The 26,526-nt window shown below is 40.0% G+C and overlaps 1 protein-coding gene across 2 annotated transcripts in view; it reads left to right on the forward strand.

Annotated features, from left to right (window-relative positions):
* Positions 1–26,526, forward strand: part of CNTNAP5 (contactin associated protein family member 5) — a 770,280-nt gene that overhangs the window by 176,583 nt on the left and 567,171 nt on the right. For both annotated transcript variants that reach the window (XM_069473762.1, XM_069473772.1), the window contains exon 3: positions 12,702–12,895. In XM_069473762.1, the coding sequence (XP_069329863.1) occupies positions 12,702–12,895 (194 nt within the window). The remainder of the gene's footprint in view (positions 1–12,701; positions 12,896–26,526) is intronic.

The following is a 26,526-nucleotide window of genomic DNA, read 5'->3' on the forward strand; positions in this document are numbered from 1 at the left end:
GTGTAGGAGCTGGTGGCACAGCGTGAAGCTGCCCAGCTGTGGGTTAGGCCTACTTGAAAATGAGGGGAAGGATTTAAGTTGCTTTATGTGATTAAAAGGCAAATAGGAATAGATGTCTTTGGCCCCATGAGAGGAGAGGTTTGTATTTTTCTTTCCCATCCATTTTTTCCCCCAAATACAGTTTGCAAAGTTATGTTTACCACTTGTTCCTTGAAATTTTAATCTGTCTTCCTTATTCAATATACTTTTTCAAGATGTTTGCCTGTGTAAGTTGAGAGTGTATGTTTCTAGCTTTACAATTTTGTTGCCATGGAGAGTTTGATTTCTTATGTCAAGAAATTTTCAGCTTCCTGGGCTCGTGGATGGATGGATGAGGAGGCTTAAAAGCCTTGCCTCCCCCTTTGGAGCAGATTTCATGCACACTTCCTCCACGCCCACCTCCTTGGGCAGCCCTGGTGAGGACATGTTAAGGACCCCTGAAGGTCTTTGGAAGTTGGTTTTTGGTTTGGTGTCATCAGGCCCTTCATGAGGAAATGAGGGCTGGAGAAAATGCAGGAATCAGGGTTCATTTGCACAATTAGCATATCAGCTGTCTAGAGATTCCTTCCAAATAGCCAGGTGAGAATCCTGGGATTCAATTTCACAGGCAACACTGCAATGTCTGCTCACTAGAGACAGCACCAGTCTCCCATCTGGATTGATTGAGCCAGGTATGATACGGGTATAATCTAACCTGTTTAAAAGGACAGTTAGATATGCAGAATTTTGTCCCTGAATTTTCTCCTCTACCCTAGAAGTGTCCCTTTCTCCTTTTCAGCAACTTTCCTCTCTTTTGTGCTGTCCAAACTGCCCTGGGCACGGTAGGCATAGAGGTCAATGCTTCCCTTTGTTGTCTCTTACTGTCCCTCACTATTGGAAGTGTGTCTGGTGGGTGGAAACATGGACCTCCCCACCGGAGCTTGTTAGAAATGCAGAATCTTGGCTTCTCCCCAGGACTACTGCATCAGAACTCAGGCTTTACCAACTGCTGCATTTGCGCATTCACATTTGAGATGTGCTGTTCTAGAGCATCCCTGACTCTTCTGTCCCTTCAATTCTCATCTCCATGACTTATTCGCTCTGGATCTCAGCTGTAGGGGAGGATGGAAGGGAATCAAATTTGGATACCTTACCATGAGTAAGGAACTCTGTCCAAAACTTCAGCTCTATATTTGTATCATTACATCAGCATTCTAAGATACTTTGTTACTCTCATTTTTAAAGATGAGGAAACAAACTCAGAGAGGTTAAGTCACTGGCCCAAAATACACAGCTAATTTTGGTAGGGTTCGGATTTGAATCTAAGTCTTTCTCTCCCGCATTATCCAATATCTTTACTCATGTTGATCTGAGATTTTAATCTGAATAAAGTTGCTGTTGGCATTATAATGAACCCTTTCAGGTCATTTTGGCATTTCAACTAGGGTTCTTAGTATTTTAATCACAAAGACTTGATTTGCAGACATCAAGGGAGAAAAAGAGATTCATATATCTGTGCCTCCTCAATGCCCCCAAAATCATACTGTGGCCTAATATACCTGTGGGAAAAATTAACCTTGACCTACATATTTAAACAATGCCCTAGGCCTCTTCTCTTACTGGGACAGCGATAGATCATTGAGAAATACAGGACAGAAATCTTTTGCTATTTAACAAGAGCCCTGGGACCTTGTCTCAAATGCAGATAAATCCAAAGTGATGGCTCTCTGTCCAGTCAGGCTAGTTACAGAACACAACAATGATGAAGGGGAGAAGGAAAAGTATTGCAGAAATACTTTTGCTTACTAACACCATAATGCTCCAAAGATTTAAATATCACAATTTTGCACAATGGAAGTGCCTAAAAAAGAAAGAGAAACCCTTCATTCACCTTTTCTTTTTTTCCTGATAACTGGTCACTTCCTTTGACAGGCCAAATTGAGATCATTTCTAAGTAGCGCTCCTTAAAATGCAGTGAATCACCAATCTGATGTCTCTTGCAAAGAGACAAAAGCTTCTTTAATTCATCGGTTCATTGAATTTACCTTAAAACATTTTGACTTAAAAATATAACAATGGGATTAAGACTTATATTTGTCTAGTGATTGGCAGTTTACGACTGTGTTTGCAGCATGTGTGACATTTAGGAGGATACAAGATATACTGGAACAAAATATTGTATGGTGAATGTTCGTGCTTTGTCTAACCAGGGGCAATCAGGTAGGGGTATGTTTACCTCTTGAGAAGCCTTTCACTTAGACATCACGGAAATGTCCGTGAAAAGATGAGCCAAGGATTAATGAATCTACCATGTGGGGTGAAAGTGGTAACATGAGATAAATTCCAAAGACTCAGAAGGTGGGATGTGACGTGATGTTCAGGGCATCCTTCTCTGGGATCCCAGTTTGAGTCCTCCTCCTCCTGTGGTGGTCCCTTCCTCAGTTCTTTTGAGTGTCTCACACTTCACTTATCTCAATTAGATTCATCTATGCAATTGGTTGAATATGTCTGAACTTTAATTTTTTCATTAATGGGCATGCTTCATTTTAAAAAATCCAGATTTTATCAAAGAATCTTTATAATTTGTTTTGCTAAAGATTAGCTTCTAATGAATCTCTTCTACACAAATATCCACAGCAGTCAGATAGTATTCTGGGGTATCTTTGTTAGCTTGCTTCTGTGAAAATAACAGAAAATCCACCTCATGCTGCTTGGAAAATATTAACTTATTGAGGTTAGAGACATGAAGATTGAGAGGCATCCACACGTCTATTTTTAAAACAGGTTGGTTACAAGGGTATTGACCCTCTCACAATTTATTAAGCAAAACATTTGTTTTCTGAGATTTTTTTTTTCTATAGCTCTGTTTTGTTTTTTTTTTTTACATTTAAAAAAGGATTAAAAATAAAATGTATCGCCCTCTATAAAAGAAAGTTCTAAATGAGGGCAGGCTCCAGGGCTGGTCGAGTCCGTTCAACATGACATTCTCAGCACCAGCATCGTTCTGGAGCTAATAGGCCTCAGCCACACACAGCAATGTGGTGGGAAATGAGACCGCAGCCTCCCATGTGTGTTTGTGAGCCGCCAAAGTGCGATTCCCCAGAACAGCAGCACGATGAACATCACCTAGGAACTTGATAGAAATGCAGATATTTGCACTCACACCGACCTACTACATCAGAAACTCTCGCAGTCATACCTAGAAACCTGTGTTTCCCCAAGTTCCCCAAGTGACTTTCACACTCGCTAAAGTTCGGGCACCTCTCCTTAGAGCATTGAAACTCCTCCAGGACCCCAAACCCAGGGGGATGCAACCCTGACTGACTTTAGATTAATCATCTGATACAGAGTAAGAATAATCAACCATGTCTATAGGTATTCATTCTCTCTCTCTCTCTCTCTCTCTCTGTCTTTTGGGGTAACACAGTTAAATAAACTCATGTTTAATCATTTTGTGTCCATAGTCATGACATCTATGAGTTGACATATATTGTCTTATTCGATGCTTGGTAGGGTAGTCACCAACCATACTATTTCTAGGGAAGAAGGGAAATTACTTGTCTAAAGTCACAAAGGTAGAAAGTAACAGCTTTTACTCAAACACCAGACTTAGACAAGGCACCCTTTCAAACAAAATTGCCCCAAGAAACCAAATTAAATGTGGTAATCTCACTGTGTAAAAAGTATATTGCTCATGATAAAAACATTTTCAGTGGTAATGTCAACAATATGAGATCTGTAGTTTCAAATAACTTCCAATTCCGCTTCTCCATTTTTCCCTTAAAGATCTGGGGAGAGTAATTTTTTTCTCCATATGTCTAAAAACAGAAAGACTGTCTTAGCTTGCAGCTGAATCTATACTGCTTTGCTCACGGAAAGAACTCAATAATTATATATTCATTAAGTGAGGTATAAATAATCCACTAAAATCCACTAACAATCCCCTAGGCCTGAGAAGCAGATGGGTAGGGTTAGAGTGTCTTGATTTGCCAAATTAAAATAGAGCTGGGCTTTTACCGCTTTTATCAGAGAAATTCTAAAGCATCACTGACCAACAGAAAATTCTGCAAGTATGGAAATGTGTATAACTGTGCTGTCTAACAAGGTAGCCACTAGCAACATGTGGCTTTTCTGCATTGAACTGTGGCTAATGTGACCAAGGAACTAAATTTTTAATTTATTTTTAAGTTAAATTAAATTTAAATATCCACTGCTATATTGAACAATTAGTTCTAACCTCTTCAAGTTTTATAAACATGAATCTCCCACCTAAGTTTCTAAAAATGCTTGGGTGTCTTTATACATACATGAAATAGTCCTTGATCTGTAGGTTTCATAAATGTGAAGTATCCTTCTTCAGACTGAACTCCAAATCTTCCAAGCCCCCACTGCACTCCCGTTGATCTTGCTCATGTCTTGTACAACTTCTGAACCATAAAACAGGCAGGCAAGTATCTCTCCTGACCCACCAGGGTCTTGATTGCTCCACTCTTCAAAAGGGAAGATCCTGGCTAAAAGACGTCACAGCAAAACTGCTGAGTAATGAGCATCCTTCAGAATAATAACACAGCTTTCTCCCACAGACACACAGGTGTGATGCCAGGTACACACAGGTGTGATGCCAGGTGCACACACTAGGTTAGGGTTAGGGTTAGGGTTGTTGCTGCCCATATCCTTGGGACTTCACCACTTTAGCAAAAAGCCAGCATCTTAGAAGCTGAGCTGAGATGGGACTTTTTGTTGAAGTATTGTGTGGGGGAGTTTTCTCTGGAGATCCTGTGTAAGGGAAGCAGGTTAAGCAGGAGAAAAGCTAGCAAGAGCATAATCTTTGCTGAAGTCTAGCTACTTTGCATGCCAAGAAGAAGTTCTAGACCTCAGACTGACCATAAAGACAGTCATACCTTGAGACAATGGGACTGACATTTTGAATCTTTTATCAGTCTGACACTGGCTGAAATGGGGACAGTAGAAGCAGTAGCTTCCCAGGCAAGAAGTCTTCTCTTTGGCCAATGAAAAATGTCTGAAGAGGATAGCTCCAGCTGTCAGCCAACACCTGCAGTTGGGGAGTGAGTCTACCTACTAAAGAAGTCTGGATGGGGTCTGGAAAACAACCCCAACAGAATCACCTCCAACTCCAGTAGCTGCATCTTCCCCTCTCTGCCCAAGGTCTTTCTCTCTGTGCGTTAGACACCACCTTGCTCTCCAGAATCCCTCAGCGAACACCTGACAGTGGTGTATGAAAACCCCAGCTTTCTCCCATTGGAATGGGATATCCCTAAGGTGCAACCAACAATTGTGGCATGAAGCTCACTCACAGGAATGCTGGCTTGATGCTGCACTGGGGATTGGCTTTTCTTTCTTCTCTGATCCATCTTCCTCACCCTCAGCTGGCTTGCTGGGTCACTTCCCAAATGAACTACTCACACTCAAATCTTGTCCATAACTGCCTTCTGGGGAACCCAGACTAGGTTGTACACAGAAGTGCTTCCCCAGACAGTACTGTTGAGGCAGCCCTCAACTCTGATCACTGGGTCTGATTCAGGTCCAAACTCTTCCCTCCCTTACAGGAATCTCCTCGTCCAAGCCCCTTTATTCTTTCCTGCAAACTGGTCCCAAGCAGGGCCACTCCAATTTTTCTTACAGGATTTTTTTTTGAATCCTATAGGGTTTTGGGTCAAGTTGCAACTTTCTTTTCCCCTGGGAGGCTCCTTAGTCCCTGAATTAATGCATGGATGAAGTTAGGAGCCCTAGCCAGGGCCCGGCTGCAATGCCCAGATGCTACTGCACCTGCCCTGCAGCAGAAGGTTGGTGCCCAGGGTTCCAGCCAACAGCTCCCCAGCCTGAGGCCTTGCCCAGACCCAGGTCCTGTTACCCGTGGATGGCAGCACTCTAAGGGGAGGAGCAGGAAGCCGTCTTGAGCACTGCAAGCATGTCTGTGAACATTGTAGTTACTCTTACACATACTGTATAATGTTAAGTATTTATGGGAGAGCCTCTCTGCTTTACTCATTACCATTACTAGGTAGCTTTGTCCCTGGAAAATCTTGAACCCTTGCTTAGAGAGGCACCAGCTGTTTAATAATTAAAAATATAGTTAGTAATTCAAGTAGGCCTCACAGTCATTTGTGAGAATGTGCGAGTGGTTTTATATAGAGCCTCTGTAACAAGGGGAGAAGTACATACCTAGGACACTTCTTCCCCATAGGGTTTATTTTAGTTGGTGTTGGGTTTTTTTTTTTTTTTTTGGTTTGGTTTGGTTTTGTTTTAATGGCCAGGATATGACCTTAAAACAGATTAAATGTGAAAATGCTGTGTGTGTGACTCTTTTAGCTCCAGCTGGTCTTGGACTAAAGGGACTCTCTTTTTTTGAGTGACAGTTTTGAAATATTGCTTAGCAGAGACCTGTATATAATTCATTTTGTGCCCATTTCCAATGTGTGACATCAATCAATTCTCATTTCCTTTTTTGAGTTAGAAGTGGAAGTAAGTATAGAAACTGAGGAATTTCTACATTTTCTACCAGCTATTCTGTTTCATGCTTGGAGCCTACCCCAGCGTGTGAAGTGTGAGACTCAGGGTTAGCGATAAGCATCCCGGCGTGGAGGATGCGCAGGGGCTGCCCAGGAGGCAGGAGGGCTGGGTCTCTTGTCTTGCTGTAAATCTTGCATAGAAGTCTCAGTAACAGTGTTTTCCTGCTTTCTCAAGACTTTGGTTGCTGTTGAAACGACAGGCAGGGCCTAGACCCGAGTTGCGGAGCCGTCTCGAGCCACATCGCCTGGATTAGCTAGTTGGCCCCTGGAGGCTGCTTTGTTCTCTAGCGGATGAAAATTAAAAATACTGTTGCTGATGGCCATGAGAATCCAATGAGATGCTGAAAGCAACGTCAAGGGGGAATGATGTTTCTTATGAGAATTGCTATGGTGAGGAAGGGGCAGGATGAGGACGGGAGGGATTTGTCAGTGCTGCCGAGAGGCCGTTTGCAGCAGAGCGAAGACTGTGGGTACTGGAGACGAGCTTTCCGGGGCTCGGATCCGCTGCGTCACAGTTTACTAGCGGCTTGATCTCGGAAAACTGCCCAGCAGGGCGGCTGTGTGACTGAGCACACCTGAGAGTCTCTCACCCAGTCTAACCTCAGGAGCACAACTGCGTCTTAAGCCTAATTTTCTGACTGTTGGTACAACATCTCTATTCCACCTTTTCCCCCACAGTCCAATAATAAAGTATTTAGATTATAAGACTTAGGGTATGTTAGAAATAACCAAGATATAGCGTTCAGACATCGTGAGTTCTGTGTTTGAGAAACTTTTGAACAATTCTAGATGCTATAAATATCTAAGCTGAGATCATTTTTCCTTTAAATTTAAATTTCCACTAAATGCCCTTAAATTCGAACTGCAGAATTTATGGGAGTTTTTGTAGTTAATAGTCATTGATACCTCAGCCCCAATTACAGACAGCACTGTCTTAGTTAACACCTTCACTTGCCAAATACATGTATTTGTGTGTATGTTGCACCCTCAATTTAGAGAATAATTCAGAAACAGGAAGCTAGTGTGGGCCCAGTGTGTCTTTAGAGCAACTACGAATAGTTTCTTCTGGCTACTCTCATCATTTGTGAAAACACATTTATTGTTTGGTGGAAGGAACAAAATGTTTGCCATAGCAACCATGGCAACCCTGGGTGTCCTGCCTATTAGCAGTAATGCGGGGAGCATCTTCAACAGCAGGGAGAGAGTCCTCGGCAATTATCGCCCAGGTACCATGCCTCCATTTCAAGAGCATAGGCTGAAGCTCTTGGGTTCAGAAAATTCTTAACTTGATGTGTTAGCGGCAACTATTCCATTTTGCTTAATTTCAGGGGTATTAATAAGCTACTATTTTTACTGTGGGCAAAAGGGAGATATGATTTTCTTTAGACAAATTTAAAGAAATCATTTTAGCACAAAATCTCCCTCCATTTTTTATTTTGTTTTGTTTGGTTTCTTTTGGATTTGGGTCAGTCTTTTTGTGATTCTATCTTTTGCAAGGGGAAGTTCCTTGTCATTTTATTTTCTTTCTTCCATCCTTAACATAAATTCTTATCATATGCCAGTTAGAATAAATGAAGGTAAAACTCTAAAGCATGGCTAGAGGACTCCTGGAGGTATTAATAAAAGATAAATGGTTAAGCTTTGAGGATTTTCATTTCAAAAATAGTAATGGTCACATAAAAAGGCAAAAGTCCCATATTATATCACTAGCTCTTAGATTGCTGTATGTATTCTTTATGTGATAAATCACATATGAGTAATAAGATTCTTAGCTTATTAAAAACTGACATGTGGATAACAGAAAATATATTATATGCAAAAATCAGAAAAGTATAAAACCACTCACATTCTCACTACTTAGAATAAATATATAAATTTATTTTTTTCTATCATATTTTAATATGGTTGGGATCATACTGTTTCAATAACTTTATTTTTTGCACTTAAGGAGAAAACAGGCTAGGTGAAATGGCTCATGCCTGTAATCCCAGCACTTTGGAAGGCCAAAGTGGGAGGATTTCTTAAGTTCAGGAGATTGTGGTCAGCGTGGGCAACATATCAAGACCCTATATCTACAAAGAGTAAAAAAATTAACTGGCCATAGTGGCACATGCCTGTAGTCCCAGCTACTCAAAAGGCTGAGGCAGGAGGATTGCTTGAGCCCAGGAGTTGAGGTTTCAGTGAGCTATGATTGAGCCACTGCACTCTAGCCCAGGCAACAGAGGAAGACCCTATTTCAAAAAAACACATATGTAACCAGAGAAGACCCCATCCCATATAGCCAAAGCATCCTTAAACAAAAAGAACAAATCAGAAGGCATCAATTTACCAAGCTATACTACAAGGCTATTGTAACCAAAACACCATGGTACTGGCACAAGAACAGAGACATAGACCAACAGAACAGGACTGAAAACCCAGATATAAAACCATCCTCATATTGTCATCTGATCTTTAACAAAGGAGACAAAAACATACACCAGGGAAAAGAAACCCTATTCAATAAATGGTGCTGGGAAAATTGGATAGTCACATGTAGAGGACTGAAACAGGATCCATACCTCTCACCTCTCGCAAAAATCAATGCAAGATGGATAATACACTTAAACCTAAGTAATGAAAACATAAGAATTTTAGAAGAAAATGTTGGAAAAACTCTTGTAGATATCAGCCTACATAAAGAATTTATGAGGAAGACCCCCAAAATATTCACAGCAAAAACAAAAATAAATAAATGAGACCTGATCAAATTAAAAAGCTTCTGCACAGCCAAAGAAACTATCATTAGAGCAAACAGACTGTCTACAGAATGGGAGAAAATAGGCACATACTACATATCTGATAAAGGGCTGATAACAAGAATCTGTATGGAACTCAGGAAAATTAACAAGAAAAAAATCAAACAACCCCATTAAAAAGTGAGCAAAGAACATGAACATAAACTTTTCAAAAGAAGACAGACTAATGGCCAACACACATATGAAAAATTGCTCAACATCTCTAATCATCAGGGAAATGCAAATCAAAACCACCATGAGTTATCACTTAACTCCAGTGAGAATGGCTTTTATCAAAAAGTCCCCAAACAGCAAATGTTGGAATGGATATGGAGAGACAGGAACACTGATACACTGCTGGTGGGACTGCAAACTAGTACAACCTCTGTGGAAAGTAATATGGAGATACCTTAAAGAGCTAAAAGTATAACTACCATTTGATCTAGCAATCCCACTACTGGGTGTTTACCCAAAGGAAAAAAAGACATTCTATAAAAAAGACATCTGCATTCATATGTTTATAGCAGCACAATTCATAATTGCAAAGAGGTGGGAACAACCCAAGTGTCCATCAATCCATGAGTGGATTAATAAAATGGAGTATATGTATACATGGAGTACTACTCAGCCACAAAAACGATGATGACCTAGCACCTCTTGTATTATCCTGGATAGAGCTGGAACCCATTCTACTAAGTGAAGTATCACAAGAATGGAAAAACAAACACCACATGTACTCAGCATTAAATTGGAACTAATCAATCAACACTTATGTGCACATATGGAAGTAACATTCATCAGGTGTCAGGCAGGTGGGAGGGGGGAGAAAGGGATGGGTATATTCACACCTAATGTAGCTCTGACTCTGTTGGTACAAAGGCAATTTATTTAACCAAAGTGTTTGTACCCCTGTAATATTCTGAAAATAAAAAATAAAAGGAGAAGAAGAAAACAGCCTTATGTACTGGGCAGCAACAGACACTGAGTGGAAAGGAAGAATAGGTTCAGAATAATTTTCGGTTTCTTGGAAATGTAAAATCTCCTCCTTTGTTAAAATCTCCCTGTCAGTTTGGAGAAGCTGAGAAAAGGCAGAAAGGATTGGGAATTGTGAGCATGTTGGGGAGGACAGAGTTAACTGATAAACTGTGCTCAGAATCCCTGCTTCCCATGACTTCCTTCTTTACTGATTTTCTGGGTTTCTATACACATTGTTTTGTTGTTGCTATTGTTTTTGTTTTTTTGTTTTCTGTTAGAGAATAATCTCAAATAGCTGATTTACCTTGACTATGTTTGAATCCTGGGTGCCAGGTGTTCTACACTTCCTGGATCTCACTTTCCTCAAACAAATAACAGGGAAATGCTATTTACTTCCCAGGCGATGGCATATGTGTTGAAGTAGGCTAAACTGCAGCATCCAATAGATTCCAATGTGCAATGGCTTAAACACAACAGGTGTTTAGTTCTCATTCATCTTATAGGTTAGGGCGGGTTTTCAAGTAGGCAGGTGCCTTCTTCCATGCACTGATGCAGGGATCCAGGGTCTTTCTGTGCTGTGATTCTGCCATCACCTAGGACCTTGTCAACCATGCCCATCAGGGGTGGATGAGGAAAGCAAGTGGGAAAGAGGCCTGGAAGTGGCACATCTTATTCCCACTCACATTCTCATTGGAGATAGCTTGGCCACATGGCCATCACTATAATAGTACAGAAAGCTAAAATATACCATGAAGCCACATACCCACTGTAATTCTGTTACTGTAGAAGGAAGAGAGAACAAATGTTAGTGAATATCAGCAGTATCTGCCACTGTGTTCGTGTCTGCAAAACAAACAACACATTCCACAGAAGGTACTGAGCACGTTTTCTTCTTTTGTTTTCCTGCCTTTGAATCTTCTTAGAAAGGATGAAGAAACAATTTATCAAACAAAACCTACTAAGGACTAGCTCTACTGGAAGACAATCAACCACATCCTGTAGGTTGTGCCTTACGGCCAGAGCAGGATCGGCCTTAATGTCCTCCATCTCCTGCGTCCACGTGTCCAGTCCTGTACTGTGAGACGCTCTGCAGGGGCATGGGGGCTCTGGAAAGCACCCAGTGACCAAGGAGAGGCTGAACCTCCCACGGTGGGAGGACAGTGGACTGAAACATCACTAAAATGATCTTCAATGATGTAGGTTTAAATAAAAAGGAATTTATTGATTATCTCCTCTAAACTAAAAATTCAATTAAGTCCCGACTTACTGTTCTGAGCAAGATGGTCTACAGAGGGGTTGCTTCCATGCCATCCCCACCCAGGGCATAGACAGTCTGCAGTGGCTCCCACTCAGGTTTCAAAAGTCCTGTGAACTCCAGGATCAGTAGAATTGAACATTGACTTTTTTATTCCTATGTGGAATGAAAACAGAAAACTTAGGCCATAAGTTCTCCAACCAGGTGAGAGCTAATATTGATCTTTGGCAAAGTTCAAGAATGACAATGAAATCCTGTGACCAAAAGGCTTTTTAAAGTATGTTAGGATGCCGCTGCCTGCCAAGTGTACTGGGCGCTTGTGGATCCGAGAATGTGTCAGGTTCTCTCATGTCTCTGAGATTTGCTTTATCCTTTATAGTTGATCTTCACCCAACTTCCCCCTTTTTTCCCTGGGACACGCTGCACTTGCCTCAGGTTTCAGCTCCACCATTGCTGTCTTTAGAAGGCCTTTCTGATCACCTCCTGAGGCATTCTGTCCTCTGTCCTCCTATAGTTTACCTCTCTTGAGAGCTTCTTTCACCCCACATTACATGTTTCTGTCAGCATCTCTCCCTCTTCAGCACCCAGCATGCTCCTGGCGTGCAGTGAACATTTACTGAATAACTGAATGCTATAACCCCCAAAGACACAGCCAGTGTGCTTCATCTTTGCATCCACCACACCCTGTCTGGCCATGGTCAGTTCATAGTACATATCTGCAGAGAGAAAGAGAGGAGGGAATGGAAGAAGAACAAGAGAAGGAAGGAAAGGAAGAAAGATGGAAGGAAGGCGATATCAGTCAGAGAGGATGTGAGGCAATTTGTGTATGTCTACAACCAAAGACTAAAGTTGTCAGAACAGAAATAAATAAAACAAATTTTATTAGGAAGTTCATAAGATGGAAGCCATAATGACTAAGGAGAGATGCATGGAAGATACAGTTTTGGAATGAGTCTTAAGCCATGAGAAAGGTTTAGCTGGAGGTGGAGGATGAAAAGTGTGAGAGGATTAAGTGCAGAGGCAGGGAAGAGGAGGACTCATTGTGGGGCAAAGGCATCGTAGTTGAACACTGTTTCATTTCTCTTTGACGGTTGAAAGTTGCAGCTACATGAGACATGACTACAGCTCTCTCTGATGCTGTTCCAGGAACTGGCGGTTGGTCCCCAGCAGATTCCAATGCTCAGCAGTGGCTCCAGATGGACCTGGGAAACAGAGTGGAGATTACAGCAGTGGCCACGCAGGGAAGATACGGAAGCTCTGACTGGGTGACAAGTTATAGCCTGATGTTCAGTGACACAGGACGCAACTGGAAACAGTACAAGCAAGAAGACAGCATCTGGGTAGGACAACTTTTCTCTTCCAATGAATAAAACTGAGATGTGCTAATGGTAACCATGAACATTGCTGTCATTTTCCTACACCCAGATTGTTGGTAGTTTAATAACTGTTGAATGCCCATTAGAAATAATTAGACCATGTATAAGTCCTATCCCCAGCGTGGCTCCAGTTCCTAGGAAACTTAGGATGTCTGTTGCAAAGAGTTTAGTGTGTTCTTCCTTTTGAGGCAACTTGGGTAATTCACTGACTGAACCTCAGTTTCTCCATCTGTAAAAAAAAAAAAAATGGAGAAATACACAACCAAAGTCTGATTGTTAATGAGATTATATTGATTTACTGAGTACTTACCTATTTGTTCATTATGTACCAAGCACTTTGCATATTTTGCAACAATTCAACTAGCTCAGTTATGTCACTTGACCAAAGTTGCCCAATTTGTGAATCTTGGCATGGGAACCTTTAGTCTGGTCTGACTTTAAAGCCACAGTGCTGAAACAGCCTCTATCCAAGACTTGATGATAATTGAAAAAGTTGAAATTATTAAGTAAATATGACATTCAGAACCATTCTGTCATTATAAATAATCTTTAGCTTGGGACTGAAGTAAAGTTTGCTCCAAGTTGTAAAAAAGAACTTTCCTTCCCCATCCCAACCCTATGTTTTATAGATGAAAAGCTGTCAGCAAATTATTAAATGAGGGAAGGGAAGAGGACAGTCAGCCAAAGTGGCTTTATGTACTGAATAAAATAATTTGTTGGTCACTTTTATTTATTTATTTTATTTTTTAATTTCAGAATATTATGGGAGTACAAACATTTTGGTTACATATAATGCCTTTGCCTCGCTTAAGCCAGAGATACAAACATGCCCTTCTCCCATACAGTGCACTCCTCATGTATTAGTTGTGAGTTTACCCAGTCCCACCAACCCCGTCCCACCTGACCGGCACCCGATGAATATTACTTCCACATGAACACCTTAGTGTTGTTCAGTAACCAATTTGATGGCGAGTACATATGGTGTTTGTTTTTCCATTCTTGTGATACTTCACTTAAAAGAATGGGCTCCAGCTCTATCCAGGATAATATAAGAGGTACTAGATCACCATTATTTTTTGTAGTTGAGTAGTATTCCATGGTATAAATATATCACGTTTTATTAATCCACTCATGTATTGATGGGCACTTGGGTTGTTTCCACACCTTTGCAATTGTGAATTGTGCTGCCATAAACATTTGAGCGCAGATGTCTTTATTATAGAATGTCTTTTTTTCCTTGGGTAGATGTTTAGTAGTGGGATTGCTGGAACAAATGGTATTTCTATTTTTTGTTCTTTGTGATATCTCCAAATTACTTTCCACAGGTTTTGTATTAATTTGCAGTCCCACTAGCAGTGTATGAGTGTTCCTATCTCTCACATCCACACCAGCATTTGTTGGTTTGGGTCCTTTCAATAAAGGCCATTCTCACTGGAGTTAGGTGATATCTCATTGTGATTTTGATTTGCATTTCCTTAATGGTTAGAGATGTTGAGTACATGTTTATGCTTGCTGGCCATTAATCTGTCTTCTTTTGAAAAGTTTCTGTTCATATTCGTTGCCCACTTTTTGATGGGGTTGTTTGATTTTTTTCTTGCTAATTTTCTTAAGTTCTATACAGATTCTTGTTATCAGCCCTTTATCAGATATGTAGTATGCAAATATTTTCTTCTATTCTGTAGGTTGTCTATTCGCTCTAATGATAGTGTCCGTGGTTGTGCAGAAGCTTTTGAATTTGATGGGGTCCCATTTACTTATTTTTATTGCTTCTGTGATTTCTTTGAGGTTCTTCTATATAGATTCTTTGCCTAGGCTGATGTCTATAGCAGTTTCCCAACATTTTCCTCTAGAATTCTTAAGGTTTCAATGTCTTAGGTTTAAGTCTGTTATCCATCTGAGTTTATTTTTGTGAGAGGTGAGAGGTGTGGATCCAGTTTCAATCTTCTGCATGTGGATATCCAGTTTTCCCAGCACCATTTATTGAATAGAGATTCTTTTCCCAGTGTGTATTTTTGTCTGCTTTGTCAAAAATTAGATGACAATGTGAGAATGGTTTTATATATGGGTTCTCAGTCCTTTTCCAAAGGTCTATATCTCTGTTCTTGTGCAAGTATCATGCTATTTTGGTTACTATAGCCTTGTAGTAAAGCTTGAAGTCTGACAAAATGCCTCCCAATTTGTTCTTTTTGCTTAAGATTCCTCTGGCTACATGAGGTCTTTTCTGGTTCTATACAAAGCATAGAATTATTTTTTCTAGATCTGTGAAAGCATTCCTGCTTAGAACTGGAACCAGACAAGGTTGCCCACTATCTTCACTTTTATTCAACATAGTGCTTGAAGTCCTTGCTAGAGAAATCAGACAAGAGACGGGAATTAAGGGCATCTAAATGGGGGCAGAAGAGGTGAAACTCTCACTCTTTGCTGACAATACGCTATTATATCTAGAAAATCCCAAGGATTCAATCAGGAGACTCCTGGAATTGACAAATAAATTCAGTAAAGTCTCAGGATACATAATCAATGCACACAAATCATTAGCATTCATATATGCAAATAACAGTCAAGCTGAAAATCAAATCAAAGATGCAACACCTTTCACAGTAGCATCAAAGAAAATTAAGCACTTAGAAATGTATTTAATGAAGGAGGGGAGAGATCTATATAGGGAGAACCATGAAACACTGAGAAAATAAATTGTAGAATATGTAAACAGATGAAAAATCCTACCATGCTCATGGATTGGCAAAATCAATATTGTTAAAATGTCCATACTACCTAAAGTGATCTACAGAATTAATACAATTTCTATTAAAGTATATTAGTTTAGGAAAAACATCGCCAATTTTTTTATACAAACATACATAAAATGTGATGATTTGGCAATTGATATCTTATTCTTTCCTTCTCAAAATCTACCTCCTTATATCAATGCCAATTACAACCCTGCTCTTGGCACATGCATATTTCTGTGTTGGCCCCACTTCGCTGAAAAAAAATGTCTATTTTATGTACTCATTGTTAATTGTTAATTGCTTACCTATCAGTTGCGTTTCTAATTAAAAATGGTGGTAATTGAGGATCAAGATTAGTTATGGCAGACTGACCCTTGAGAATATTATTATTGCCACCTTTATTTTAGGTCACTTTAATATTTGTAGAGGGTATGGGTTTTCTTCATTTCAGAAATAGTCTTTTGAAGACTATTTCACTTTTTTTTCTCAATTTTGAAGCCTCCATAAATTTGTAAAGGTTTTCATTTTGTTTGGTTTTTAGTTTGAAATGAGAAATAAACACACTTTCCATTTTGAGGAACAATTTTAAGAATTTATGTTGACTTTAGAGGGACAAATAGATATGGGATTATTTGTTTTCTCTGCATTTTCAATCAGAACTGGTTGTTTTTCAAATTGAGTTGCAGGTTTGAGTTATTTTGTCTAAAGTTTTTTTTTTTAAAAAACCAAGTTTCATTTTCTTCAGAGCCAAATGACCTGATTTCAGCCTACCCTCTGGATCAGGATGTATTTCAAGGGAGACAATTTCTCCAGGTTTGTGGGTGGCAGTGAAAAGGCCTCTTTTACCTCTCTGCCCTTGTTGGTTTACCTGTTTCCAAATGATTCCAAGTTACTTCAAGGCAGGGCTCTCTGCTATGTCCACCCAGCCCCTGTGCCTAATATTACTGGACATGTGGCAGGAACTAATTTTGGAGTGGTTATTAAAAGAACTGCAGAGTTACTAAGGTGCCCAGAATCGGGAGTGGAGGAAGGAGACTATCTTCATCCCCAACCTCACACCCCAAACATCCTTCACCTTGTTGGGTCGGTAGGAGATGCTGAGCAGTAGAGAAGGAAAAGCAGGGACCTCGGTGTGCAGCAAGGCGGTAAATTCCAGCTACAGCTTCCCCAGAGCTGCTCGCAATGCCACAGGGCACTTAGGAGGGAGGCAGCTTTAGGACCAACTTGTCAGCTGCAAATACTGGGAGGAGAAGTGTTTTGAGGCAGGATCATCACAACTTCCAGTTTATAGAGTAAAATACAATGACGTTAGGTAGGTGCATCATGATAAGTCATGTACAGTAATTAGGCTCAAATCTGAAAACATGGGAATCCACCTATATTCATATTGGGGAAACTAACAGTTACTGAACACCTATTACAAACCACATTTGTAATCAAATCTAATTCTATACATAAAAAAGCATTATTCTATAAATGCCAGTGATTCAATATTAATATTTCCATAAACAAGAGACTTGAGGCTCACAGAGACCCACACTCGCAAGCTCACACAGCCAGAAATGCGTGGCTCCATAGTTCACAAGCAAGATTTACAAGTACTTGATTGCAAAACTGTACTTTTTGTTTCTCCTTTACTACACTTGACTTTTTTTAAAATTTTCACAAAATTGATTTACTTTTCTCACCTTAAATGGTAACTGTCAGGCCCACTCTTTAAGAATAATATTAAACCTTATTGTTTAATTCACATGTTGCTAAATATAAAAATGTGGTGGTACCAGTGATACTTACCTCTGTTTCTAAATGCTGTAAACAGAGCTCAAACTCTCTGAAACTGCCTGGGCCTTTGGGGTATTTTACCAAGACTTTATATAAATATGTAAAATGTGCCTTGTGGCTAATATTCATTGTTACTTTCATCAGATTATGCTGTTTGATGAAATAGATTACTTTGAAAATTTTCTTTTTGATTTTGAATTTTAATTTCAAATTAGAAATAAGACCATGGATTCACCGGAGTTAAGCCTTAAAAGCAAGACAAGAGCAATGGCCAAACAGGAGATTTTTTATAAAACTGTCTAAATTTTTCTGTTTAACTTTTCAGAAAAAGTCAATACCTAAAGACATCGATATCAAATATTGGCTTAAGGATGGTGTGTAAAGAAGTAGAGAATCCCTTAAATGCATACTTTCACCTGGTCTTCTGCAGATTCTCAATTTTTAGATGATATGGACTTTGTAATGCTTTTTAAAGTTGATTTCTCAAACAATACAAACATAACACATTCTATGGATGGGAAAGTACTCAAGAGATTTATTTTATTTTAAAAAGTTCACTTCAGAACAAGAATCCTAAAAGGATACCTTTCCAAGGTATAGTAGCAAATCTTCATGCTCTAAAAATCCAATTTGGAGAGTTTCTGGGCTGGCACTGAGTGGAATGTTCATGAATGAAGCCACCAAGCAGCTGCTTAGTGATGCATCATGATTTATGAACAAGCCAGAGTCCCTTGCTTCACTAAATAATAAAGCATGAAGGTGTCTCAGGGACAAACTCAGCAACAATTTTTAGAATCTTAGCAGATCCCCAAACCCTTCCCGATTGGTATGCAGACATAAGGAAGCAACACAAATCGTAAAATTCCAACTGTGAGCAGCAATCCACTTGGTAAAGTGAATTAACTTATTTGGAACAAAAGGACTTCTTCATTAAATCCGCCCAGACCATGTCCTGTTACCAGTCATTTTGAAAGATAGGCCAGAAGCAGCACTGTCTCTGTTGTATCCACAAATAACCAGAGGTGGCGCTCCCTTTCGTTCCCCTGCATAAGCCCCGTACTGTCAGTAAGACTGGCCCCTGCCCCAGGCCACTGTCCCCATGTCCTGAGCTGCTACTAACAGGGCTGATTCCAAGCCCCCTCACTCGCTGATCTTCCCCTCTGAAAATTCTCTATTTTATTAATATTCAATTTACAGTTTTCAGCTATAAAAATCATGTTGTCTTTCCCCAAATACACGAGCCATCGGGTCCATCACTGTAGACTCTATTGGCCTTTGTGCACTGTGATGGTCCATCAGTTCCTGAAGCTCCCCGAGGTCTGCCTTGGCATGAAGGGCTTGCACTTGTCATGCAGCAGTTTCCTCACACAGAGGTCAATTGAAACGATGGATTGTACATTTTGGTCATCAGTTCCCCGATTTCATCCTTGAGTGACTTCCAAATTCTCTGGGAGATACTCTCTGATCTTCATGATTTATACACATTTATTCTGCCAATTTGGCCTAGAACATCCTGAGTATTGATCACTGTTTGATATAGTATTTTAAGCCTACCAATTTCAGAAAACAATTTGAGAGTGAGAATCTCATTACCATCAACATATATCTTTTAAGCTCTCATTATACGCCAAGCACGGTGCTAGGTGCTGGGCTTGAGATGTGGTCTCTCCCTTTTCTAGGTGTGCAGAACCATTAAGGAGACGAGTAAATGACACGGCAACACAGCGTATGCACATTCGGGTAGTGCTGAGGGTGGTTTGCAGGCACAAAGCTGTCAGGGACGGTGCGCCTGGCAGTTTGTGAGTGGGAGGGACTTGGATGAGTTGAACAGGCAGGGACCATGTTTAAGTTCCTTTGGCTTCTCAGCAACTACAGAGTGCTATGCGCCTAATAAAAGCTCAATAAATGTAAGCAGCTGAGAAGAGAAAATGGTAGCAAGGAAGATGCATTCCCAGCAGGAGAAACACTGTAAGGGCTGGGAAGGAATATGTATAAGTTGTATTTGGGACACAAGGAGGTGATGATTTAGACACAAGGTTCTTCTAGTCAGGGATATTATACAAGGTAAATCTGAAGAGAGAGACTGAATAGAGGTTGTAGACTGCGAGCACCGCCGAATCTTCTTTAGTTAGTATGTCATTATTTGTTGGCCACTTCAACAAATAATGTTTGTTAACAATTTTCTGTTTAAACTTTTTTCTGTTGTTAAATAGTAAAAACTACATATAGGAACATGATATCGAATACATTTCTCAGGATATTTTTAATAGTTCTTTCCTTTGTTCTCTCACACCCATATACTTATAAGCTTTTAATATAGATATTAATGTCATAGTTGGCCATTATTAAAAACTCAACTAAGAACTTAGCATGCCATGTAAAAGCAAGTTACCGCCATGGAACAGACCAAGAAAAGTAAGGGGTAGAGGGAAATGTAGAGGCTTTTGATTAGGGTCAGACTCCAGTTGCACCACCAGTTGCTTGTATGACCTTGAAAATGCCACTTTGTAGTGGATCTTTCTTCCCATCCATGGCAGGCATTTATCTAGAATCTTCCAGCCCCATTGCATCCATTTCCCCCACACTTCCTTGCTCAGACCCCTTAGTTTATGGGCTACCTTATGAGTTACAATGGGAAATACATGAAAATCAAGCTTGGGCTTCACTATGCGGCCAGCTTACAATAGTCAACAAAAGGCTCTTGAAGCTCACTGTTCTCCTTGCATCATCCCAGCGGTTCTGTGCTAAGGTCTTTTGGTTGTTCTTAGCTGCTCTTATTGCTGCATGAAGCTCTATAAAAAAGGGCACAGGGAACTCCTGACCAATCAGCATTGTGAAAGCAACAGCTGGTCTTCCCCCAGCTCCAGCAGGTTCCCCCGAGCTCTCTGGCTCCACACTTAGCCCTTGAAAGTTCCTCACTGATGTCCATCTGTTTTCCCTCCTTAACGCTAGAATTTGCTGAGATGTTTCAGAGAACTTCCCAACATGGGGTCTAACCTCTGTAAAGGGTAAACACACTCACACATTTACACATGTGACATTGAAACACATCACATGGACAGGGAGTCAACATGTAGTCTTCAGGATTAATATTCACGTGGACACTTTCCAGGGGAGAGCAGATGTTCGCAGTCCCCTACAAACTGGTTGCATTTGTAATGGGATAGGATCCAGCAGCTAATATCAGAGTAAGGAGGATGATCTACTTAAAATTAATACTCCCAAATCCACTGCTATTAAATTAATCTTATTGTTAAAGTACTTAATGATTCACAGCAACCTCAACTTATAATTGTATTTTCAATATACAATTTGTTAGGTTTTGGAGACACCCACCTTAGAGTCAGAGAAATAGAAGTTAATGTCTCAACTGTGACACATAGCAAAGCATTAGTGTATTTTTTTTTTTTGCTAAATGTAAATATATTGAATTATTTTAGCTAGGTATAATGACTGAGAGGAAGAGATCTTTTTAAGTATACTTTATTCATTTAGTTTTTAGCTACCATGTACAAATTTTGTTTGTGTTTCATCATCATTCTTATTTTCTTACATGGATTATCTCAGCTTCAAAGTCTGACAGAGATTCTGTGACTCTGATCAATGATTAAAACCCTAGAAGACTCAGTTTCCTCCCTTGAAAGTGGGGAGGTACTTAGGGTACTTAACTCATGCGGTCTGTAAAGGAGAGATTCCCAAAATGAGCATGCATCAAAATGTCCCACAGGACTTGCTAGAACACAGCTTGCTGGGCCCCACCTATACAACTTAACCAGTAGGTCTTGCATAGGGCTGAGAATTTGCATTTTTAACGTAATCCCAGATATTGCTAGTGCTGCTTTTTGGGACCACACTTTGAGAACCACTGTGTAAACATTACACAGAGTGAAGTATGCAAAGAACTTTAAACAGTGCTAAAAAAAAAAAAAAAAAAAAGAGATTTGATTATCCTTAAAGGTAGATGCCTATGATGTACCTGGTGAAGACACCCAGAGGACACTGGCTCTCGAGTTTTCCTTCTTTTGAGCTTTGTATACAAAAAAGAAAGCAAGTTAAACAAGTCAGCCTCTTTTTTATTTTATGTTTTTTAATAAACTAAATGCTCAGTGCAGAGGGTGCACCCTCCTTGCGGCTGCAGGCGAAGACAGTTGCCGAAGCAGGCTCATTAAAGCAATTCGCCCAGAGTGCTGGCAGCAGACAGAGGAGCTGGAGGGAGAACCTGGGGAGTCACTGACTCCTCAGGGAAAGGACTCGAGGCCCAAATCTGGAGCCCCAGGTGCCTACTCGGTTCCAGCCAGATGGAAAGATTCCAGGCCTGGCAGGGGCCTCAACAAAAGTCTCTCAAGTATTAAAAAAAAAAAAAAAAAAAAAAAATGTCAAAGGAAAGTAGGCGTCAGTGAGTTTATTATTATAGATAACAATTGACATTAAGAAGAAAAGCATAATATGGTAACCACAAGTCTCCATTACCATTAGGTATGGTTTCCAGTTTTGTGGGCCTTAATGTCAATTTCAAATAAAGGTAACTGATTCTGGTGGAGGATCATGTGATGCTAATAAAAGTAGAGAGTGCAAGCAAAACAAGAGTGTGAGCACGAGTCGATCTTGCATTTTCCGTCTCAGACCAGTTGTTCATGGAGGAGGGCAGCCTGTCCAGCGCCTGGTGAGCAAACGCCCACAGCAGCTCTTGGAATTACAGGGAGAGGAGGTGAATGATGCCACTAAGTTTGTCTAGCACCATAGACTTGCCTGAAAATAATTCTGTAATTTAGCGACTCAACCATTTTTTAGAAATGAATTCACAAGCTCATAGGAAAAGGGAAAAGTGACTTTTTTCCCCTTAAAGTATCGGAGTCATAAGATGTGGGTTGGAGTTTTTTTGAACTGAATGCCTTAGGTGCTTTTTTTGTGTGGGAAAAGAGATGTACTTGCCAAAATCCCTCCCAAAGAATCATGAACCTCTAACATCTTGTCATATCTGATTATAATTTAGTGTATCAAGCATCTGCTAGCCACATTCTGCATGCACTAAATTAAGGTGGTTTCAAGAGTAGAATGTAGAAATCCCCCATCAGAGGTAAGACAAATGCACGGACAGGTACACAATGAAAGACTATGCACAGATGGGCACACGGAGAAAGGAGTGAAGTTTCTGACTTGTCAGTAATATAAGTGCTATGAATTTTTTTCCCCAGAAGCTATTGTGATTTTACAATGATTTAGCCACATTTTTGTCCTATCCATCTCCATTTATGGCACACTGCAATAATTGATGGCCAGAGTTCCACTAACAGACTGTAAAACCGTAAAGAAAGAAATGATGAAATAAGGACCCAGGAGCTAGGGCACGGACAAAGTGGCATTATGTGTAACATCTCAGCTGAGTGTGTGTGGTGCCTCCCTTGAATACGGAGGAATCTGAGTGTAGACAAGAGGAAGGAACATGCTGTGTAGGTATAAGTGACCATGATTCATACATGCTCATCTGAGATGTGGACACTTTCTGCCTTAGGTTTCCATGTCTGGACATCTCCCAGGTCTTTCCCATCTAGTGCTTATGTCTGCAAGGTCTCACGTTGTGTTCCAGATGTGTGTTCATGTGAGTGCTACAAGTATGTGAGAATTTTAACATGTATAGGTTTGTACAGAGGAAGGAGCAAGCCATAGCTTGGGAGGGGCATCCTAAGCCCCCTTAATAAACAGATAATTTAAGGGCAGATCCTGTGCTTGCCAGACAAGCTCTGCCTAGGGCCTTGGTTCCCCTCCCCTCCAGCCAGTGTCCCCCACAGCACTCACACTCAGAAATAGTGTGAGCAGCTGCACTGCTGGCGTCGGTTTGCACAGGCAAATGCACGTCCAGTGACCACGGGTGATGACCCACCACTCTGCCCAGCGGGGGCCCGGCCGTCTTCCCTCTGAGACACCTCTGGGGAGAGGCAGCTGCTCAGCATCCCTTGGTGGGGATTCTAATTTATTACCGATGACTGCTTCATACACCCCTCCCGCATTCCTTATAAAGTGTTGAGTTCTCTCCTTGAGATGGAGTTGTCACTTAATGAATAATTTCTGAAACAATTAAATGACAACTCAATAAATGGCTTTGTCAATTTTGTGTAATGGAAAGCCAAATTATCATGTTAGAAAATGCAAAATCTTTCTTTTTATAACATTGTAGAGAAGTTTTAAATATAACATCATCATTAAAAATTTTTTTGAGGTATTTAAGTTTGCAAAATCATTAAGAATGCCTCATAAAACTTTTTTTCCTGGAAACTTGAAACCTTACAAATGGCCTTATGTATATGTAAGGATGTGAATAAAAACTGATGATTTTAGAATGTGACTTTATTTTTTAAGATAAAGTTGATACATTATCTTAATATATCTATCCATGTGTGTATGTACACATATATACATATTTATTAGTATTAAAGATATATATGTATTTATAGATTTAAATTATATGCATTTATATTGATAGATGTAAATACAGTAAGTCCTTACTTAGCGTCATCAACAGGTTCTTGGAAACTGCGACTTTAAGCGAAACTAAGAACAGTCAGTCTTCAAATATCGTTTCCTTGAAAGTCCTCTCAATGAGAAAAAAAAAGTTGGTTTTTTTGTACTTTTTACTTAAAGTTGCAGTTTCTAAGAACCCATTGATAACATTGAGGACTGACTGTATACATATTTGTGTCTGCATTTGTACACTGTAGATGCATTTGAGGACTCAGGGCATTTGTATTTATATGTATATTTAAATAAATTTAAATGAATATATATGTGGTGTATATATGTATATGTACATATATATCTTTAAATTTCAATGTGTTTCATCTTGATTTTTTCTTAACTCTAAATTATGATCAAACTTTTTACTTTTTGGTAGTTATTGGAGGATTTAGAAAATTTTCGCTCTACTTCTTTTATATTAAAATCTTGATCTTGGAATTAGATATCAATAATAGTAACATATGACTTATCCCAAATCACTGTAAGGTTGTGTTGCTAATTGCCCATATTTTACTGAAATGCAGGAAACAAAGAGAGACAACATAGTGCTTTATATCTGCCCCACTCCCGCCCTGGTGGGCATTGACTGCGTCCAGAGATCAGTAATTCTGAGTCATGCTATAAGGACATAATCAATCTGGACTCTAAGGTTTAGCAATGGAGGTGACATCACCTTGGTAATCAGGGACAACAAAACTTCATGAATTAGTTCCTGTTCACATGAAATTGATGTTAATAAGGACATGTGGAGTTTGGTCTACCTATGAATCAGAGGTGCTATTTGATGAGATTACAGATGGGATTTTTGTTGCCATTTATTTATTTGTTTCATCTCTTTGTTTTTTTTTTCTGAATCCATCTTTCAAATACATTAGAAACAATGGTACTGGTTACTACCATGAGCCACACGTGTGCTGACGGCTTTTATAAACTCAACCCTACAGAGGAGAGATTATCCCAACTTAAAGATGAGGCCACGGGGTTCCCGGTATTAATCATGAACCCAGCACCAGGATGAGATTTGAAAAAAGTGCGTCTGAACCCGAAGCCCTTATTTTTCCCACTACACAAGGCTCATTCATAATAAATAAAAACATTACCTACTTGCAAATACAGATATGCCAGCTGTTTTACTTTAAAAAGTAACAATCAGGATTCTTTGAGGCAATCATACTTTGCTTTCTCTAATCAGCATGAACCCCAGATGAAAGGACATATTAAGGATTTGTTGAGTGTATTGTTTGTTGGTTCAATGACTTGTGCGATTTTCTTATTTAAATAAGAAGAAAGAAGCCAAAGAAAATAATGCATTTTAGAAATAATTATCAGAATACTTGTTGGACTGGATACTAATAAGAATAGTAGATTCTGAATTAATTTTTTTTTCCAGTTAGAAGTAGCTCTGTTTATCCGACAGTATGTACAGTGCCATCGGTAACCTATAACTATACTCCCTGGATTTAGATAAGAAGATGATGGGGAAGGAGGATTTTTGATTCAAACTGGATCAGGATTATGTTGCTTCATTTGAGTCTCTTTTAATTTAAATGTACTTAATAAAAGTCTCCTTTACGAACAGATTTGGTGCATGAACTTTGGATTTAGGCAAATCTGAGTTTGAATCCCTGCCACTTACTAATCGTGTCAGCCTGAGCAGCATTTTATGTCTCTGAGCCTTAGAGTTCACATCTGTAAAATGCACATCCCAGTGATATAAGAATTCACTGAGGTGATTTGTGTAGACTCCCAATGTCCCTGACATATAATAAGTACTCGCATATAGCAATATTTGAATCCTATTTAAACAGAATTTTAATGTTGACCAAGACTTTGCCAGAATCCCGAAGGGCACCTTTCTTCCCTCAAATGTAAGATGCTAAGTACCTTCAAAATAACTACGCTTGTGCTTCTGGACCTATTGTCCTAGGACAATGGCATTTGCAAATTCCAGAGGCCATGCATGCAGATGCCTGCTGGGGGGAGACTGGCAGAGCCCCTGTGGCTTGTTGGAGAGTGGGCGCTCCCCTGTCGGGCTCAGACTGCTCCCAGGAGGGATGAAGCATCCGCCATGCTCATAGGTGGGCCAGGGTTACTAAGTAACAGGACAGAAAATGTAAGTGGGTCTGTAAACAAGGCAACCCACATGGAGGGCCAGGAATTTAACACTGGCCGGATCTTAAGCCACTGACATTTTGTTGAAGTCAGTTGCCAGGAAAATCATTTGAGCATAGCTTTCAAATAAAAACTAGGGACTTGGTTGAGGATGGGCTGCTGCATCAAGCATCTTGCTGGAGGCCCAGAATCTCAGGAACAATTTAGCAATGCCTCATCCTGCAATGCTAGATAACACCAGAGCCATTGTGCATTCGTGTCAGATGGGCTGGCTAGCCAGTCAAAATGGGCCAGTCAGAATTCTGACTTTTGGCTGATTTCCAGAAGTATAAGCTTCTTTTGCAATTTCTTTTACTGCTGATATAAATTCCTTAACCTCCTTCCACTAAATAAAGATATTATCCAACAAAGATTCCCATGTAAGCAAACATATTGTTACCCTAAGGTTCAAGTGGG

This window comes from Eulemur rufifrons, chromosome 1, assembly GCF_041146395.1.
Source record: "Eulemur rufifrons isolate Redbay chromosome 1, OSU_ERuf_1, whole genome shotgun sequence".
Taxonomy (NCBI): Eukaryota; Metazoa; Chordata; class Mammalia; order Primates; family Lemuridae; genus Eulemur; species Eulemur rufifrons.